At 39.5% G+C, this 20,014-nt stretch overlaps 1 protein-coding gene across 1 annotated transcript; it reads right to left on the reverse strand.

Moving 5' to 3' along the window:
- Nucleotides 1–1,039: 1,039 nt before the first annotated feature.
- Nucleotides 1,040–5,698, reverse strand: cited4b (Cbp/p300-interacting transactivator, with Glu/Asp-rich carboxy-terminal domain, 4b). Its single transcript, XM_058386711.1, has 2 exons — nt 5,538–5,698; nt 1,040–4,695 (listed from the first exon to the last, which is right to left on the reverse strand). The coding sequence occupies exon 2, from the start codon at nt 4,679–4,681 to the stop codon at nt 4,004–4,006; it is 678 nt and encodes a 225-aa protein (XP_058242694.1). The 5' UTR covers nt 4,682–4,695; nt 5,538–5,698; the 3' UTR covers nt 1,040–4,003.
- Nucleotides 5,699–20,014: the final 14,316 nt, after the last annotated feature.

A 20,014-nucleotide genomic window follows, 5' to 3' on the forward strand; every position in this document is an offset into this window, starting at 1 on the left:
ACAGCACGGGGAGGGTGTGTGAAGACCAGAAATTTAGCCCCTCTACCATCCTGCACATTTATTGCTGCCATATGCACTACGGACCACACATAGATGGCATGTAAACATAAAAGTTTGCACTGCAAAGCTAGTCATGGGCTTACCCTGGCTTGTATTGATTATGTGACATGTCTTATCATTTAGAAAGAGTTGCTGGAACATAATGGACGGAGTTTTTTTTCCAACAGGATTTGAACACGATGAGTGTCAGCGATCCGTATAACCGATGACGCACAAACGAGATCAGGATGTCTGGATCTTTCTTACCTCAAGACACAAATGATAAAAGGGGGCAAAGAAATCCCAGTGTGTTGCCAGTGCTGAGCACATTTTCACAGAGAAAACGAAGAGCATGTCGATACACGTAGCTAAACCATGCCTAAACATGTATTGTAACAGCAGACACTTTTTCTTATGGGAACGTCAGAGTCTTTAGCTGCACTACTAGTACTTAAACTTGCTTCATATGGCTATGTTAAGATACTGACAATTTTAAAAATAAACATTGAACACCACAATGACCTTTTCGGTGTGGACAACATGGAAAAAATATCACATTCATGTATTTTTATGATACCAACAACCTACAATGTGTATGTGTTGTATAGTGTAGGTTGTGTATTGTAAATATAGGGTTGCTAAAAGTGGCAGCAAGACAATAAAAGTGTGTAAAAAGCAAGCTGTGTAAAATAAACCCGTAAGCAATGATATTTATATTTAACATCTACAAAAATAAAAGAAAAAAAAAGTGATTTTAGGAATCCACTGAAGTGATTAATCATGATAAGGGTATTATATCATCATATTTCCTGGGTCAATCAACTTAAATTGACAACACTGATGAGATAAAAGCTCTAAATGATATATGTATACAAGACTTTTCTATAATTGAATAAATTAGCAGTCAGTCACGTGGAACCGAACAAAAAATTACATTTAAATGCTCTAAAGGATTTGTTCATTTATTGATTGTGAAGGCTTGTGCTACTGACAGGCTGAATCAATGGAAAACATCATATAGCTGATGTGAACAGCAGTGGTTTTATCATTCATTGATTATGCAGTTAGGACCATCATTGATGCTATTACAGTAGTTTTATTCAGCAGTTATTTAAATTCAGTGACAACATTGTGGAGTCTTTGGAAATAGTGTTTTGATATGTGTGTTTAAAGAACACTAGTACTTATCTCTTTTCACTTATTGAGAAGAGTGGGTGGATGGGGACACCAGGTGACTCAGATAAGATTTAGTGTGTTGCCTGGAAATCAAGCCCTGTACGACTGCCGGAAACACCAAATTGCCATTTCAGGGGTCCCCTATCTGGGATCGTATAAAACTTTGGGGTAAACCCCATGGAGAAATCCCCAGACCATGACCAAAACAAGTTTGTCATTTATGATTACACTTTTTTACTGGTTGTTCTGTAACTCTGTTAATACCTCCATGTTTTACTATGGTGGGTTTTTAGCTGTTGATTTAGACTGAAAATGTTCTAAGCACTCACAGGAAGCGTGTATAGCGGTTGTTGTGGGTGGCTCAAGACAGGCAGGAGAAAGAGAAAAACAGTCACCAGTTAACTGTAAATATCTGCCGTCACACCCTGCACAGTCAGTGTCTACTCAAGCTCCAATGTCGAAAACTGACACATGCAAAAGTGAACACAAACTATTTCAAGGATAACGATCATCATGATGCACAATAATTATAGCCATTGCAAGCATAGCTGTCTAACCAATATTACTCAAGCTTTACGCTGAGCTAAGACAACTATGGTGTGTAATAAAACGTTCACGCCCATTTCCTATCCAGCAGACAATTCATGGGTTGGGTGGGAAATGGTCATCTTAGATTCTGGGTCAACTTAGAACAGAAAGGCAAGAGCCGTTACATTGCCGAGCCCTGCCTTCTTCTAATTCTCACACAATCTTGTCTGCAAGTTTCAAATTGCAGTGAGAAGCAAGAACAGCAGCTGAATTCCCCAGAGGTGCAGAAACTGGTGATGCAGCTTGGTGCAGAAAACCCCTACCATTCACTTCAAAAGCCTCGAAAAAAAACTCTGGATCTTAATTTGTAAACCTCACACCTTGATTTTAAGTGCTTGACATGAAAGCAATTAACATTGATATATATATCAATCATGAAAACTCTCAATCTGATGAATAACCACACAATAGCCAAAAGAGATTTTGTTCCATAAATAAAATAGTTTATTATTGCTTAAAATAAATACATTTTCTTCAGACAAAAGCAAGAGAAAAGGCAAAGGACCAATTGTATCCACCCTGATATCTAGGCAGCCATGAGCCGGGGTCAGCTTAGCTTCCAAATGCCATCCCAAGGAATAAAATGTCAAGCCAGGAAAAGTCAATTATACATAGTAAGCCTACTGTAAATTTACATTGTGACAGCATTACAGTTCACCCCTCAAGCACAACACAAATTGGCTGACCTAGGCAGAATAAACAAGCTCTAGGGTTCTAGATCCAGAAACTGAAAGTCTTCAATTAAACCATCTTCAACTTGCTTGCATGTTCTCCTTAGAGAAGTATGTTCATTATTGGCATCTACATAACCTCTGCCCTGTTGTTCCCCATCTACCCCCCCCCCCTTTTTTTGAGAAGCAGGAAATGACAAAGGAGCGTTAACAGCTTGCCATTGCAACCCCCTCCGGAAGGTCGAGAAGGACATGGCCATAAATGAAATCCATGCTCTTTGTTCTCAGATACAAAATCTGCAGGCCTGAAGAGCCTGTGGTGTCAAGGTAAGCACAGATTAACCTGGACTGTTCTCGCTGACCACCCCTACCCCCCCACCAACCAAACACACACACATACACCATTTGTTTAAAAGTAAAAACATACATTATGTGGTAATCTGCTTGGCTATGGGTCACAAAGTCAAAATATACACCTAATAGATCACGTTTGATCAATAGATCAGATAAGTGGGCAGAACAAACAAGAATTAAACCTTAAACCATCTTTAAAGATGCCTAGCATGCGAGAGGATCAGTGCACACTAGTGGCTACCATTTGGTGTCAAGTAGAAGCAGAATAAGACAGACAATATGGCTTTTGCCTACTTTTTTTTGTATATGCATCACTCTTGAAATCATGCCTGGACTAAAAATAAGGAGAATAATCACTGTTAAAGCCTCTACCACAAAGGATGAAAGATGGCAACTCATGGCCTATTTATTGATTTCAGCAGCATTCTCTGTTATTCCAGTAAATTCAGAGAAGAACATAAAAAGGTAAAACTTGGCCATCTTTATTAACAAAAGGAGCAAAGCCAAAATGTTTAACCCCCTTAACCTCAAAGGTCAATGAAACAAATAAATTAAAACTATGTGATTTAAGGCAGTTCTACATTTATGATGGCAAAATCCACAGTAGATACTGGAATATATCCATATGGGTTTGCTTGGTACATGTAATGGAGCACATACATAGCTGATTAATCCAGTTAATACTGTTGGTGACCAGTTCATTACAAATGGGAATCTCCCAGTTTAACACCAAACCATAAGACTACAGAGCCTCAAGTTACACATTTTAGAAGCCCAACCCCCATCCCCCAATCAAAACTGCAACACAACATCCTGCACAGAACTTCCTCAGCAAAGCTTTGCAATCTATGTTGGTACTGAGTGAATATAAATAAGTTACATGTGAATGCAAAACTGACATGAGAACTAAGAGCACGTTACATTGCACCAAGCTCATAGTTCGGCAATGTTGTTACATTCATGTCTGGAAGGGCGGGAGTATTATTTTTACTACCCTATCCCAACAGGGATACAGCTCTGACTGGAGCTTCGCCACTCTTTCCAGTAGTGAACCAGAGAAACATCTGCCCGTTCTTCTCTACTTTGCAGAGACAGTTCTCTCCAAGACTATGAACAGGGTAATTATCACCTTTTTACTGCATCGTTCACCCTTTCAGTGTCTTATTCTACACACCTCAGCAGCTGACTGTGCTGGGCTGCTGTTTGCTGACAAAGTCTGGTAAGAAATCAAACTCGTTCTGTCCCAGAAACAGTTCTGGCAGCTCCTGCACTCTGTCCAGTCCCAGCTCCATGACTAACGCTGTGAGAACCTCCTCGTCAATCAGGTCAGCATCCATGCCATTCAGACCCAGTGCAGGACCACCCATGTGCTGCACGTTGGCCAGCTGAGCTGGACCCATACGAAACTGAGCTCCGTTTGGCACGTGGTGCCCATTCATGGCACCGAGCGGGTGCCCATGGTACTGGGTGTTCAGTTTCTGCAGGTGCATGCTAGCCATGAGCTGCTGGGAGTTGAGGCCTCCAGACATGTACTGCTGCTGCTGCTGCTGTTGGCCTTGATGGTGCTGCTGGTGCATATGATGCTGTTGATGCTGCTGACCCTGGTTGTTGTACATCATGTTGGCTGACTGCATTTGGTGATGACCCATCGCTCCTCCATTCATTTGCCCATTCATCACCATGTTAGGCCGTTGCATGGCTCCCTGTGGCCCATAATGCATCATCTGTCCATTGGGCATGGCTCTTAGGCCGGGCTGGGGAGCGTGTTGCTGGCCGTTCATGCCCATTCGGTAACCATGCAGGTTGCCATTCGCCTGGCCGTGGCTCACGGGCATCATCATGTGCTCTGCCATGGCTTCTCCCTTCCCTGAAACAGAACACAAGATCACATTTTAGAAGTGGAATTTTGTCAAAGACCATTTTTTTAAACAGAAAAAGGAATAGTTGAGGATTGATTGATACAATGAACAACAATTACTAAATGACCGATCAAACCCCCCAAACAAACCAAGAACATACTAGTGCTTCCATTGGTGCATACCTATTAAGACTTAGTCATAAAACAACAATCACGACTTAAACCTAACCAGGCTTGTGCAAGGACAAAGCAAAACTATAGTATACAGGAGGATAAGCCTGAGCTGTCTTAATAGTCAGAGCATTGGTTAACCAAACGTAATCCTCTGAGACAGTTGATTATAACAACGCACACATCCTGCTAGAATGGCTCCTTACTGTGAGCACCTTTCCCACTGCAGAATAACCAAGGTGTCTCTCTCCTTTTCCAGCTGGCTACCCACGACTGCCTCTCAAAAAACACCCCTCAAAACATCAGTGATGCAAATCCAAACCACTCACTCTTGGACTGATTTCTACAGTAACAACACTCTTATGGACACGTCTCCATAAGTGGACTGGCTGGTAAATTTAGAATACATAAAGGAACAAGGCAACAAAAGAGAGCAGTTATCTCACTTGACTCGAGTCCCAGACAAATAAATGCTTATCTCTCTAAGATATGCATGATCGTATGAACTCAATAATAACATTATACAGTAAAAACGTAAAAAAAAAAAGAAAGAAAGAAAAAAAAACCCGTGCGACCCCGTAGTGTGCAGAGAAGAAAGTGAGCACTGGAGCGAACAATAGAGCTGCGTGCTCGTGTCCTGAATCAGCTCCATGTTGCACAGCCATCAGAAATGTGCTTACCTTTTAAAATACAATAATTTCCCAGTCGCACAACAAACGAGCCCTGGTTGAAAAGCCTGGCCGAGCTCCTTGAGATTAGCGTTTATATTCCGAAAAGATTGAGCGTCATAGTAGTCCTCTCTGCACGAAGTGATCGAGTGTGTGAGTGTGTTTAGTGGGTCAGCTCGGGAATTATATGCTCGTGAGCAGCTCGGAGGCAGGCTGAAGCGAAGGGAGGCGGAGTCTTTGTGTGTCCTTCGTTCCCATTGGCTGAGTTTCAGTGTTATTGTGCAAAGAGGGTTTCAGTGTTTCTTATGAGAAAGCGAATGATTTAGTACTCTAGTACAGACATGTCAGCACTGATGTTTTTATGGGAAGGTGCGTATATCACGAGTCAATTAAAAAAAAAACTTTAAAAATATTTTACAATTATAGTTTAAGCACGCATTACTTGCTCATTGTTGATACATTTGTGAAATCTGATACACTTAAATATATATTGGTGTATATTAAATGCATTGCTCCATTTTGTCCTCAGGAAACTAGACAGACAGACAGGCATATAGATAGATAGATAGATAGATAGATAGATAGATAGATAGATAGACAGACAGGCAGGGATATAGATAGATAGATAGATAGATAGATAGATAGATAGATAGATAGATAGATAGATAGATCTGTCTTCAATCTTCAATAGTTCCAGTCAAGTGTCCCTCTAGGATTAACCCCTTATATGAAGAATCCCCAAACTGATGCTTTTGTTTACTGAATAACAAAATATATTTCAAAATATATAACAAAATCACTTTTTATGAAAAGTTGCATTTTCACAAGAAATGTTATTAGGATGAAAGAAATGCTCTGCAATTAGAGACAGACACATCTCTGCCAGTGGTAGGTAATGCGCTGCAGTGGCTGAGCTGCATTATTGGATTTTGGAGGTTTGAAGTATTTCTACTGAAAATTTCTACTGAAAGTTTAGTAAAATTGCCTCCAAACTCTCAACTAAAATGACATCTCTGAAAAGTTTATTACACCTGCATTTCTAAACTGCAGTTCACTGATAAGGAAACATGTTTCGCTCATGCTGACTGAAATGCTTGTTCGTGGGAGAAATATGTGGGAATTTTAACCAAGTTGCATGAGAAACAACAAGGCAATACGAAATTGTGTGGCTTATTATCTGCATTAAAAACAAATGAGATACTCTGCGAGCACAACCTTGTCCAATACATAACAAGGTGATACCACATGCCAAAAACCAGGACGTGCCACTGTGTAAATCAGTAACCAATTACAATAAGATAACACAAGAGAAAACAGCATGGATATATTGCTTTCTTAGCGTTGCTAAGCTGACTTTCTAATTTGTTCCAAGCTATGTATGTAGATCAGCTGCTACATTCAGCACCATATGCTTCTTTTTGCTTACCTTTTCATTTAGCGAGAGAGAGAGAGAGAGAGAGAGAGAGAGAGAGAGAGAATTTAGCAGCTCAGTGGAAGTCAATGTGACCTACTGGTTTGTGCAGTGTTTGTGATGTGGGAAAGAGATGGAGTGTGTGTGTGTGTGTGTTTAGGGGGTGTTGGTGCTATTCTGAGCCAATGACTGCAGGAGCAGGACTGACCGCTCAGACAGTTACCTCTTCCAGCCATCATAAGACATAATAAGACATGTGAACAAAAAAAGTTGCTAGCATTGTTTTAAGGAATGCAGATCACTGAATAAAGTGAGTAGCTGCTGCTTATCTTATCTGATGTCAATTTTATCACAACAGACTTTTAAAAAATTGTTAGAGCTTGTCTGTTTGGTAGATCTTTGAATCAACATCCTGGTGTGAGCTTGAAGGCTCTCTGTTTACCCAAAGCTCAGCACTGGTGAAAGGAGTGCCACCAACCTCTAAGGTGCAGTATCTCTCACACACATTAGCATCTGCATTGTGTAGACTTGTGCCTTAATTTGCATGGCAATCTGTTCAGCCTCTGGTGAAAACCCGGTCATACAGCAGGGTGTCAAAACATGTTCCAACCTATTAAGATTCCAGCATATGTAATCTCGTCATATCACGTATTGGTCTTTTAAACAGAGATCACAGGCTTATTATCAACTAGATCAAGCTAACTAGCCCCTATGCAGAGTCAAGCTAAAGCATGCTAAATGGAAACCTTGGTTGTTATAAAGGTTGCTGCAATCAATAAATCAATAAAGCTACTACAGTTGAATAAAAGTAAAGAGGTTTGATGTGATGTGTTTGGCCTTTTTCACAAAGAGAATTAGTAAACTGTGTTGAGTAGCTAGCTCCAAATAGAAAAGCTACGAGCTTAGAGTGGCAGAAACAAATTTCATCGGGTACAACAAAGCTAGTTAGCTATATTTTGAAGGATATAACTAGAACCAAGAGCCGTGAAGAGAGTCCTCTCTGTATCTTTGTTTTGATGGTGTACAGTTATACATGTTAACTGCTTCCCACCAAGAGACAAAAGGAAAAATGTTTGTGTAGTAATTTAGATGCACATTAACAGCCAGATGATTTTCATCAGTTTGTCTGCAGTAGCTTCAGTGTAATTAGCTTTTCCAAGCTTAGTCCCTTAGTTGTAGTGTAATTAGCTACTATGGAAAATAAAATTTAGCTGTAGCTGTTTTCAATCATGAGCAGCTTGTAGCTTGACAAGTTTCAATTGCAAACTAGTTTCCCACAAAACTGCTAGCGGGTTTTGACTCCTGCTTAGAAACAATGTGTTTATGCAGTGAACCTACCTGTTTCTAAGATCTGGTCCATGGGAAAATACACAATAGGAGTTCTTTATTTACCTAGTATTGCAGACCCCCCCAGGGATATGAACATAGGCTTACTGTCTATTGACATATAAATAATATCAACATATGATTATCTAATCAAACAGGCACTTTTTTTGTCTACCACTATTATACCTTTCCATTGTATCATGTTAGTTAGACGGCAAGCATGTGTTTGTATTGTGCTTGTTGCGCCATTGACTCTTCTTTAACCCTTTCGAGATGCAGTTAGACAGAGCAGTACTTGCTCTTTCCCAAGGCTCTCTTTTTTCCTCCCCCACACCTGATTAACAAAGATACCAGAGCGTGGAGGAGGGGCAGACCAACTGCCAACAGGAGCTGCTCAGCCCTGCAGACAGGGATAGAACGCTCTCTCTCTCTCTCTCTCTCTCTCTCTCTCTCTCTCTCTCTCTCTCTGTGTGTCTCTTTCTGAGTATGTGAAAGGCATTTTCATTCTCTGTTTCTTTGTGCCACGTTTAATGAAACCTCACTCTCATCTCCACAAACAATAACCCCCATGTATTAGATTTAGTGCTCGTGAATGTCCTTGTCTCACATTTGCATGGGTTTAGCTTGTCCTTGACCTACACATCTGTTCTCAGAATCATCCGTTTGCTACAGTAAATTAAAGTGCAGCCTTGTCACTCTGTGCTTTAATTCAGTTGAGGAGAAGCACTTCTTTCCCATCCCCCATTTACTGATCTCATTACCCCGGGTTTGTCCACGTAGTTACCTCAAACATGACCTCATGGACTTTCTCAGTTGTCCCCCGCTCTAGCATGTTATTGTGAAACGGGGTAGCTCAGCAGAATAGTGCTGGAATGCTGTCGGTTCATGCAGCCATGTTTATGGAAGAGCTAGGAGTAATGGTCCGTATTTGTGTTCCTTTCCCTGTTTGGAATGCAGGCATTTCTTTGGCATGCGTCACTAAAAGCTGGCCAATAGCATGGAAAGAAAGGAGCAGCAGCACAGGTCACATTGGATTAGGATGATTCGGTCTGTGGCAATTCTGTCTTTGAATTCCAACTGTATCTTTGTTTAGTATTTGCTTTCCATTTGTGTAAATTTGACTTGCATCAATTGCATGTATTTGTTTGTTTGAGATAACCAGTGTATTTATATCAACTTATAATGACATTTATGTTTAGCACTGATTGCATCATTGGTCAACTCATCATGTCCTGATACCTCAACATGTCATATTATAGAACTTGGGAATGTGACATCATGACGTCTTATGGGTTATCTACCATTTTGGATGGGTTTGACAGTCATCTGGCCAGATGACTAGCCTAATTATATAGATGATAAGTGTTTGAACAAATTGAGTGCATGCAGTGTTTAGATTATGGTGGAAAGCTTTTTCTATGTAATAAACGGGACACTATAATGAACTGTCATATTACAGATATCTTGAGTGGACTTAAATCTATGGAATCGAGAGGTGATTTATGTTTATTTAAGGCTTAAATGTAGGCTTATTTACTTAACCATATATGTTTGTTTAACTGTCAGTGACTGTCAATAGACACTCAAGATGTCAAGAAATGTAAAAGGAGGTACTATATCCAAATCATTACACCACACCACACTTTTTGCTTGTTTGCAAAGATCCACACAATCACTAAGACAAATTTTGTCGTTCTATTGTTGTTTGACATTCCTCTGGAAATTGCTGTGACACAACCCTTTGTTTAGCTTTAAAGCAAGACCTAAAAGACATGTCTAAAACTCCAGAATAAAACATCAATCTCTTTAAGCTCGCATAGTGTGCATCAACATGTTTTTGGCCTGTAAACAAAGGGGATCAAAAAATGATCCCCTAATGCAGCTCAACATGATGTCAATTCCCAAGTGCATGTTTGAGGAACAAGGTACTTTTGCCAAGTAGAAACCACCTTGGTCATTCCACCCTTCTGTCCTCCTCTGTAAAACTCTTTCCTTTCTGTTATGCAAACATACACTGGCATAACCATGTTTAGATTGTTGTCTACTCCCACACCATGACTCATTAGAAATCCAGTAGCTTCAAGGAAAACCCCTCAAAGTTTGTAAAAAAAGTGTCATCATCTTTCTGAAAACATATGTAGTTGAAACTATTCTGTAATCTATTAACCAGGATCCACTTGAATTACCATGTCATATAGATATTGAACAAAGATGTTGACCTGATTGTAGGAATAAAATTTTCTCCTGAAACAACAGCACACCTGCTGAATGTCAGTGAAGTTTCACTCCCCCATCTCCAATCAGGTGAAACTTTACAGAGACTGATGCCTTGTGCTGTAGTTTTGTCTCCAGTGATAAAGCTCACATAGCCTCTTTATTACAAAATATAGTAAAGTATGGAACACAAAATGAATTCGGGCAAATGCCTTAGTACTGAGAACTTAAGTCAAAGTTTCACTCTTATTTCCAGGATACTGTCATTTTGCATAGCTTGCATTTTCACTTCTTATAAATATAGTGCAGTTACTTTTTGAAAATGTACATTTACTTCACCATAACTACATGACAGCAAACAAGTGAGCCTGATGACGTTAAAGCATTAACCTGATGCCTCAGCTGGAGCTTAACTGCATAATGACTGATGTTGTGGTAGTTTGCGGATTAGGTTTAAAATTGGTTGTGGTACAATGCTTTTTGGAATTCAAGCCCATTCCTACTCCATTATATTATTATTATCATTATGGTTTGGCCTTGATAAATACCCATTTTTCTGATGATCAGAGAATGATTTAAGACTTCCAGAGGTAGACTGGAGACATGTGTCATAAGGCAGATACTGTAGGGGACCTGCTGGGTGGGGTGGGTTTAGGGGACTCAAAACTACCCAACAACAGTATTATTTCACACTGTGTCCTTTTTGTGATCTATGACAACAAAACTGGACCAAAAAAATCATATAGCATAAAGCCAGCTTTTAGACTGATAAAGATTTTTAGTTCTAAAGACTTTTCCATAAAGAAATAATTTCTGTTATTTCTCATTTAACTAAACATTGTGTGAATGTTGCATTTCAGACAATTTAAAATGAGCTCATTTAAATAAAAATACCAAAAATAATCGATATTCAGAAACTTAGTAGCAGTGTGTATAAATCCCTTTTGCTTGTGGTGTATCCTGCATTTGGCATTAAATTCATAAAGTCACATTGCTTTATAAATAAACACATTTCAGTGTGTTTTCCACACCACCTGTGCCTCATGTTCTTATTCTGTGTTTCATCTCCAACAAATTGCACCACTTCTGCATGATCTTTGCCCTCCTATAGTGCAGATGACAACTACAGCTGTGCAGCCGACATGAAGTGGGCTGATCCTATGTAGCCGATGCTCATCTGATATTTACAGTGAAAGTAGATTAACCAGGATGCCTGCTGGGTGACTATGAACCTCTCTTATTCATCTAGGGCAAAGCGCCAACAATACTTGAGGTGTGGGATGGGAAAATTTGCTCACAGCACTCTATAGAAATGTGTCATAGTATATTGGTGTGAAGTCATAAGCAGTGAGAATGTAAACAGTACATCACTCTGGTTGGGTTAGATTTATGTGCAGCAATAATGGTTGTCCAAATAAGACAGCAAGTTTAGACTTAAAACACACTGTTAAGACACAATGAGTTTTAACATTACTGGGACCCCAAGGGCACTGACGTACCAAGAGAACACACCCAGTGTGTACCTTCTCTGACAAATTGCGATATGTGAAAGGTATGTACAGTACAATCATTGTCTTCAAGAAAGTAAATAACTCCCATCCCAGTAGGAGGCAGTAGCCTGTATTAGTAATCTTAAAAAGAAAACAGGAATAACTGTGAACTGTGAAAAGACAAAGCTTAATATCCGAATCTGAATATCCCAAATACCAAAGGAGTGGTATATCCAAATTCTCAGTAATCATAAAACAGTAGGTGAGAAATACCCAGATGACCTACTGCTTCCACCGAGATTCTGTATTATGGAACCAGTTCACACTGCGCTATCCCATGATGCCAGGAGACTGTATAAGCATAAGTCCTAGTTAATTGCAAGTTAATTGTTAACCTGTGAAGGTTTAAACAAGAAAAATCTTTTGCAGTTTTTCAAAAAGAAAAGTCTTTATATCCTGGTTATTATGATGCCATAGGTCACATGACAATGCCAAAATGGCAGATGTAATATATCCAGATTGTATTCACACTACACACATATACTGAACAGTGAGTACTTTATCAACGGCTATGCAATAGGCACTGAATCGAATGCAGTGGGTACTTTCACTCTACAGATTTAAGATGCAAGCAAAGCCTATATCCCAAATGACATATAAAACTAAAATAAACAAAACAGCACACCGCCTATGGTTTAGCAGTATCAGCACCTATGATGTAATGATGTACTATGTTGAGATACTTGTTAGTTATGCAATTTGGGACACAGCAAGATAAATTATCTTAGCTATTATTTAGGTACTCTGCTACCATTTTTTAATCTATTTTTTGAACACTGTGTGGCAAAAATGCAGCTGGCTACAGGAGCTGAGCAGAACAAATGGCTTGGAAAACATGGAAAACCAAGATACTCGTGTGCGTGCTCCCGCATGTGAAGGCTGCACACTTTTAGTGCTTTTTCCACAATGCTTATCTCAGTTTTAGTGCTTTTCCACTGGACAATGTGACTTGACCTAACCTGAATCCAGAACTAATCATCCGCTGGTGGAGTACATGTATTTGTAAACACTACCCAAGAAAGTAGGTGTTATTTGGAGGTTGTTGGACAACAGGGATGGTAATGGACTAGAGTAATAAAAGACAAAAAAAATCACTAATATATTTTACTTGACACTAAATCAACAACAGCAATATCAACAACAAAAACTGGCTTGCAGTGTATTTTATGTCATTGGTGCCATTGGTTAAAGGATCAGCCGTTCAGAATGATACACATCCAGTTTGTTTTCATGACTATGTTAGTGTACTCTACAGTGGCATTATATAATACAGAAAGGAGTGAGCATACATGGACAGGTAAGAAATGTAAAAATGAAAGAAATGTCAGCAAAATTTCAAATTGTAGATTTGCCAGATAAAGTGAAGATATCAAGCTAATTTTAATCCACTTATGTGTTTTTCATATCACTAGCAGGGCAGTAAAGGTAACCAAATTCAGATATTCTGAATTCAAATTCAAGGATCACGGTTAAAACACCATGTGATGGGAAAGTGCCTTACTTCAGAACAGGCTTCCTAAGAAGAAAGCCAACCAGAGAAGTTTCCTTTTGGCTTCACGAAACAGAGATCATCTGAAATACCAGTATCGTTCTGTTTTCCCCATATAAATGTCAGAGAGAAATTACCCAATTCCATATTAGTTGTTGAAACCACACTGCAGCTTGATTCTGTAATGCTGTAATCTTATGTACATTCCATTGAGTTTTACTGAAACTAGAGTATGACTTACATGTTTTCATTTTTTTTTGGAGGTGGGTGTCGGTGTATTGTTCAGGCAAAGAGAGTTTCTATAAATAATCTGAGGACTTCCTCTTAGACCAGTGACAGGGAAGTGGAGGCTGCTGGATGTTCACGTCAGGGGCAGGGGTAGAATGAGTAGGAGGAAGAGAGAGACTTCAGTCTTCATATGGGGATTTTGCAGTACATTGAGAAGAGCATTTGCTCTTGAAAGTAATCAGTAATCATTCTCTCTGTTTTTGTTCCTTTTTCTTTTTTAATTTGACTAAGATGGTCACCAAGTCTTTGTGTCATTGAGAAGTCTACTAATGTGGTATGACCAATGAGGAAAATGTAATGTGATGAGAGTGACATAGATTATGAAAAATCAAATTCATTTAAGTGTCACAATTTCCACAGGTGATATATATACCCCACACCTGGCTTTTGTTCCATTCCAAACTGCTGAAAGTTTCATTGAAAGGTCACTTTGTACTATCAAGGAATGGTCAAAGTGGTTATTACCTCAAATTGTCCGATTATATCAACAGCTATCTCAGGACACAGTGACTTTCACTTACAGTTTATAGCTTAGGTTTCCCAGTTACTAAACCATACCATGCTTGTATCAAGTTGAGCACTATGTTTCCCTGCACTCCACGCTGAGGTGATGGAGGTCCCCTTTATTTATGGATTTTGGAGACAGGGCCATCAATCATGCTCTCTCAGTGGCTGCAGGGCATGAGCCAGTGGATCAATACCCCACCCCCTTGCTGTCACAAAAGATTTAGTCTTTATCCCAAACTGGCCTAGAATACTGAAACTAAACAAACAAAAACTAAAATTCAAAGAGCTGTAAAACATTGGAGTGGCAAACTTTAGCAATCAATCACTTCAGTAAAATATAGAGTGTGATGTTGTGGGGAAACAACTGACATCATCCTCTGATTTAGAGATGACCAACAATTTTGGAATTGTTAGTGATACAACTGGGGAAAATGGGGAATTAGCAGTACTGAGGAAACCACTAGAGTCAGTTATAAGAATGAAAGTTTATCTTGCTTTCCAGCTTAGAATAGAAGTACAAACAACTGCTCAGTCCCTCTACAGCATGTGACATTATGAGGATTTTGCTGTTTCGATGAGACATAGTGGTTTTTCAGCCACTAATATAGAGTATATTTGCTTATGGATTGCTTAATACAGTTATTTTACCGCAAGCTGTATAAATGCTGACATTTGGAAACATGTAAAAAAAAAGAAAGAAGTAGCTTTGCCTAAGATTTATTCATGCCAAAGTTTGAAGTATTGCTGAACTGAAACCTGCTGGTTTTGTTCATCTCTGGCATGCGGGTTTTTTGTGTGATGTGTGCCATCATACAGTTTAATGGCTCAGTGTTCTTCTCTCTGCATATTTTCCCACTTACGTGAATTTGTTGACATTAGCTGTAAAGAGCTGGAGGTTGGAAGGGTTGGGTGAGAGTGGAGCTGTGCATGAATCTTTTATCGTCTCAACCCAGTTAATAATGAGGTGGCTGCTATTACATAATTGGTACTGAGACTGAAGCATAGTCTACAGCATATGGAAGAGAGAAAATGAGAGACACACTGTGAGAGGGTTTGTGAAAAAAAGAGTGCTAGGAAGAAAACAAAAGATTGTAATGGACACTGTAATTTGTATGTAATCTTCAATCCTGATTTGCTGTGTATTTACTGCAGAATTGTTCATGGTGCAGTCATTCTATACGTGAAACAAGACCATAGTGAGAAAATATGGAATAAGGGATATTCACGTTAATGGAGGTAAACAATTCAATCATTCATTCATTCATTCATTTTTCAGTCAGTCAGTCAGTCAAGGATGGAAAACACTCTTAAATCTTTTTATACATTGCAGGCACCATGTGCACATATTTACACACTTATTCATCATGCACACACACACACACACACACAATCATTCAAATTTAGCATTTGTTTTGGACAGTTGCAGGAAACCCGTACAGAAAAGTAGTGAACTTTGCTAGCTCCACACAGACAGTAACCCAAGCTCAGTATCAAACTAAGGCCCCTGGAGCTACAACACCACATACCGCACCACCATGACATGTACAGAATCTTTGAGAATATTTGATCAGTACCTTCATACACTCTAAGATGTAAAGATAACAATCTGTACTTGTCCTTGTTGCTGGGATGGAACCATCAAGAGTACTCAAAGAGTTCCATTATGTACATTTAATTTGTATCTATCTTTCACAAAAAATAATTTATTTTACAAAGTTGGGTCTTATATAAATATAGGTAATAGATATTTATATGTTTCAAAATGACTGCAATGAAACTAACAGGTGAAAGTCCTGGATATGTTGATCCAAGAAAGTCTTGACATCATTTAATCCTGGGAGTTTTAGCCATGCCGTAATATCCATCACATTAAGCTAGCTAGCAAAATAATGTTTTATTGCCGACTCTTTGGACCAGACGCAGGATTATGGTGTCAAATGACATTATTCTGTACAGAAACCCATCTCTTTTTAAATTAGTCATTAGCCTATTAAGCCTATAATAGAGATTTAGCTTGGTGTGAATCCACCATGCCAGAAAAATCTGTCTTTAATATTTCAAATACAAGAGCACAAAAAACCCACCATGTAAAATGCTCTTTTATTTAATGAAGCATTTTAAACTGGCATGGCTGGGATATTAGATCCAGCCCTGACCTGAAAAGTTGCTGTCTGTTTATGAGTTGTGACTCAATAGTGACCCTAAATCAACATGGAGCTGCCTTACACACCTGACAGGCTTCTGTCACATAAACAGCACACAAAAGAACAAACCTAGAGCTACATTCTTAACACCCCTCCCCCTTCCCTCCTCCCCGAAGAACAAACACTGGCCTGCTCTCACGTAAACACACGTAGCGTGGTGGATTGCCTGTGCCACGTGCTCACCCTCATCCATTGTTTGTGTGTGTGTGTGTTTGTGTGTGTGTGTGCGTGCGTGCGTGCGTGCGTGTGTGTGTCTGCATGTGTATCTGTGTCTTGTAGGGTTAGAAGGCATGCTAGTGGGTGCTCTGCTTCCCTTGGCTCCTCCTGACATCTGTGAGTCAATTAGCTGACTAGAAAGAAAACATCCATCCCCCACATCAAACTCTCTCTCTCTCTCTCTTTCGGCTCTTTCAGAGCTAGCTTTTTCGGTAAAATTAATGTATACCATTAGGCCATTAGTATATTACGTAGAGTTTTATTCAGTGGCCTCACACACAAACACATACACACTTTCAGTAAGTGACTACACTTCATGCTCTGTATTATCTCAGTCATATTTACTCAGCCTGTATCAAGTCAAACATCCTCATAACTGATTATCAGCAACAACATTGGCTTTGGGTGCCAATTTTTAGTTCATGAAAGCAAACAAAATGGGCCACGGACTGTGTTTCCCACAGAGACGCACTATCCTAATTAGGATGGTTAATTAACTGACGCATGGACAACAGCATGAATAAAAACCAGAACCTGCTGTCTGTTCGGTTGCTTCAGGGCTGGCTCTCTATGTTAAGTCCATATTCATCTTTCTCATTTGATAACATGGCAGCAGCCTTTTATAGATCTCTCTGGGGTGGTTTGAAGTGCAAATGTTACTAATGAGTCAGACCTATGGGACAAACATAGACACACATAAACACACGTGTGTGTGTGTGGCCTTAAAGGGATACTACAGCATTTTTCCCTCCCATGTTTTTTTAACCACTGCATCTATAGTGTATGTGTAATTACCATGGAGAGGAATGTCTGTGTAGTGAGAAAAGAACAGGAAAAAAAACAACTTAAAACTGACGAATACAGAAAGTCTACGGGGTAATTCACATATGGGATGTGTTTCTGAAGCATTTATTTTTCCGACCCAAGTGAGAGGCACAGAATACGCATGACGATATAATGCATGACTTTTAAACTACAACATCTACCAGAAAGGGTCAAAATGTCTTAGAAATCCTGTCCTTCTAGTTTTAATTTGTCTAGTACTTTTATGGAATATACTAAGATTTAGAGTTAAATTTAATATCAATGAAGAATTCACAAAAACATTCTACATAAACATGCTTATGAAAGGTCACACAAAGATATCATGAGCATTGCTGCAGCATGAGGATCACACTTTCTTTGTGTGTGTGTGTGTGTGAGAGTGACCACATGCGCTATATTGAGTAACGCTCCCCCACTGCAGAGTAGCAGCTCAGGGTGAACACACAGCAGGACCAGGCCACTGCCCACCAGAACACAGGCTGCATCCTGTTTTTTTGCTCCCCCACACCCTGTTGTCATCCTCACTAGGAAACTGTGGGGGAGACTCAATGCAGACAACATGCTGTGACTGCCAAAAGAGTGAGAGGAGGATGCAGAGCAGATTAACAAAATGAAACTCATTTTAATACACCATATTACAGCAGCCATCCACATCACCAGCCATCCACACATCACCATGTCCCAGTTTTTTTTTTTTTTCAATTTCATGATGTCATAACATTTTGGTCAATAGATGACAGATAAGAAGCAAAAGTTACAAAGACTCAGCTTTTGTGCTTGATTCTAATCCTGATTCCAGAGAAGGGATGAAGTATGAGGTACTTAAGATGTTGTTATGTCTATTTTCTCTTTCACTTTAACATCCTCTTTCAGTTCCTCATCTCTTCTGCTTTTCACTAGTGAGGGTTGAGGGTGTGTTTATTTACACAGGAAAAGTATATGGCAGAAGGCCAACGTGGAGAGAATGGACAGGAAGAAGAGCAAAGTCATCATCATTTGACTACCATGTTGCACTATCAGGGACACTTCATTAACATTCATTCCTGTTAAACAATAATGACATTATCACCAGAATGGGCCTCTGCTGCTGATGGCCTTTTCTGGAGCTTCAGGGAACAGCTTGATGTTGATAACTCTTGTGCAACGCAACTGAATCAACAGAGAAATTTCCAGGTCAATGTGTTTTTTTGTAAGCACTTCATGCACTTGTTGCTTCCTGCGATGTTGGCACATTAGTCATTCGAGTACAAGAGCTAAATGAACATTTTGAGGTCAAAATGAGTTGCACTTGTTGGTGCACTTGTTTGTGGGATGAATTGCAGAGGTTTCAAAATTCACAAACACTGACAGGAACCGACCAGCAAGCAGCAAAACATTTAGCAGTTACACTACTGTGATCTCAAGAATTTCTAAAACGAGAGTAGACAGAGAACGGTTCCTTGTCTGGGTATTCATGCCCAGAAATAGTTCTAATGGCACTTCATACATGAAAGATCTCAATTTTATAAAAAAAAGTAAAAAAAGTTAAGGTACAAAAAAGAAAATCGATTTTCATAATTTTATTTCACTATGGCAGGTTTTTTAGCTGTTATATTTTTTATTGACACAGTTTGGTGCAAAAGTTTGTATCCCCAGGGTTTTGTGGATGAAAAGTGGAAACACTATGACGCACTTTTCAAATGTAGACGTTGCACGTAAATGTGGATTTATTCTGCAATAAGACAACAATCCACAATTTATAGCAAAATAAATAACAAAATAGACACTTTGTACTGACTCCATCACTGACTTGAATAGGAAAGTGTATTGTATCAGACCCATATACACCAATCAGGCATAACATTATGACCAGCTGCCTAATGTTGTGTTGGTCCCCCTTTTGCTTCCAAAACAGTCCTGACCCATCGAGGCATGGACTCCACTAGATCCCTGAAGGTGTGCTGTCGTATCTGGCACCAGGATGTTGGCAGCAGATCCATAAAGTCCTGTATGTTGCCAGGTGGGGCCTCTATGGGGTCTCCATGGGCCCCACCACACAACTTACTTTTGATAGATACTGACCACTGCAGACTGGGAACACCTCCCAAGAGCTGCAGTTTTGGAGATGCTCTGATCCAGTCATCTATCCATCACAATTTGGCCCTTGTCAAACTCACTCAAATCCTTGTGCTTACCCATTTTTCCTGCTTCTAACACATCAACTTTGAGGACAAAATGTTCACTTGCTGCTTAATATATCCCACCCACTAACAGGTGCCATGATTAGGAGATAATCATTGTTATTCACTTCACCTCCCAGTGCTCATAATGTTATGCCTGATCTGTGTAACTTATATGTGATGACACATGCTATCATTTATGTGTCACAATTATCTCTAGGGCAAAGCTTTAAAGTGATATAATACCTTTATTTATTATTTTTTGTCTTAACACACACTATGTGAAACCTAATGCAGTCA

The sequence above is a fragment of the Hemibagrus wyckioides genome, linkage group LG01, assembly GCF_019097595.1.
Source record: "Hemibagrus wyckioides isolate EC202008001 linkage group LG01, SWU_Hwy_1.0, whole genome shotgun sequence".
NCBI lineage: Eukaryota > Metazoa > Chordata > Actinopteri > Siluriformes > Bagridae > Hemibagrus > Hemibagrus wyckioides.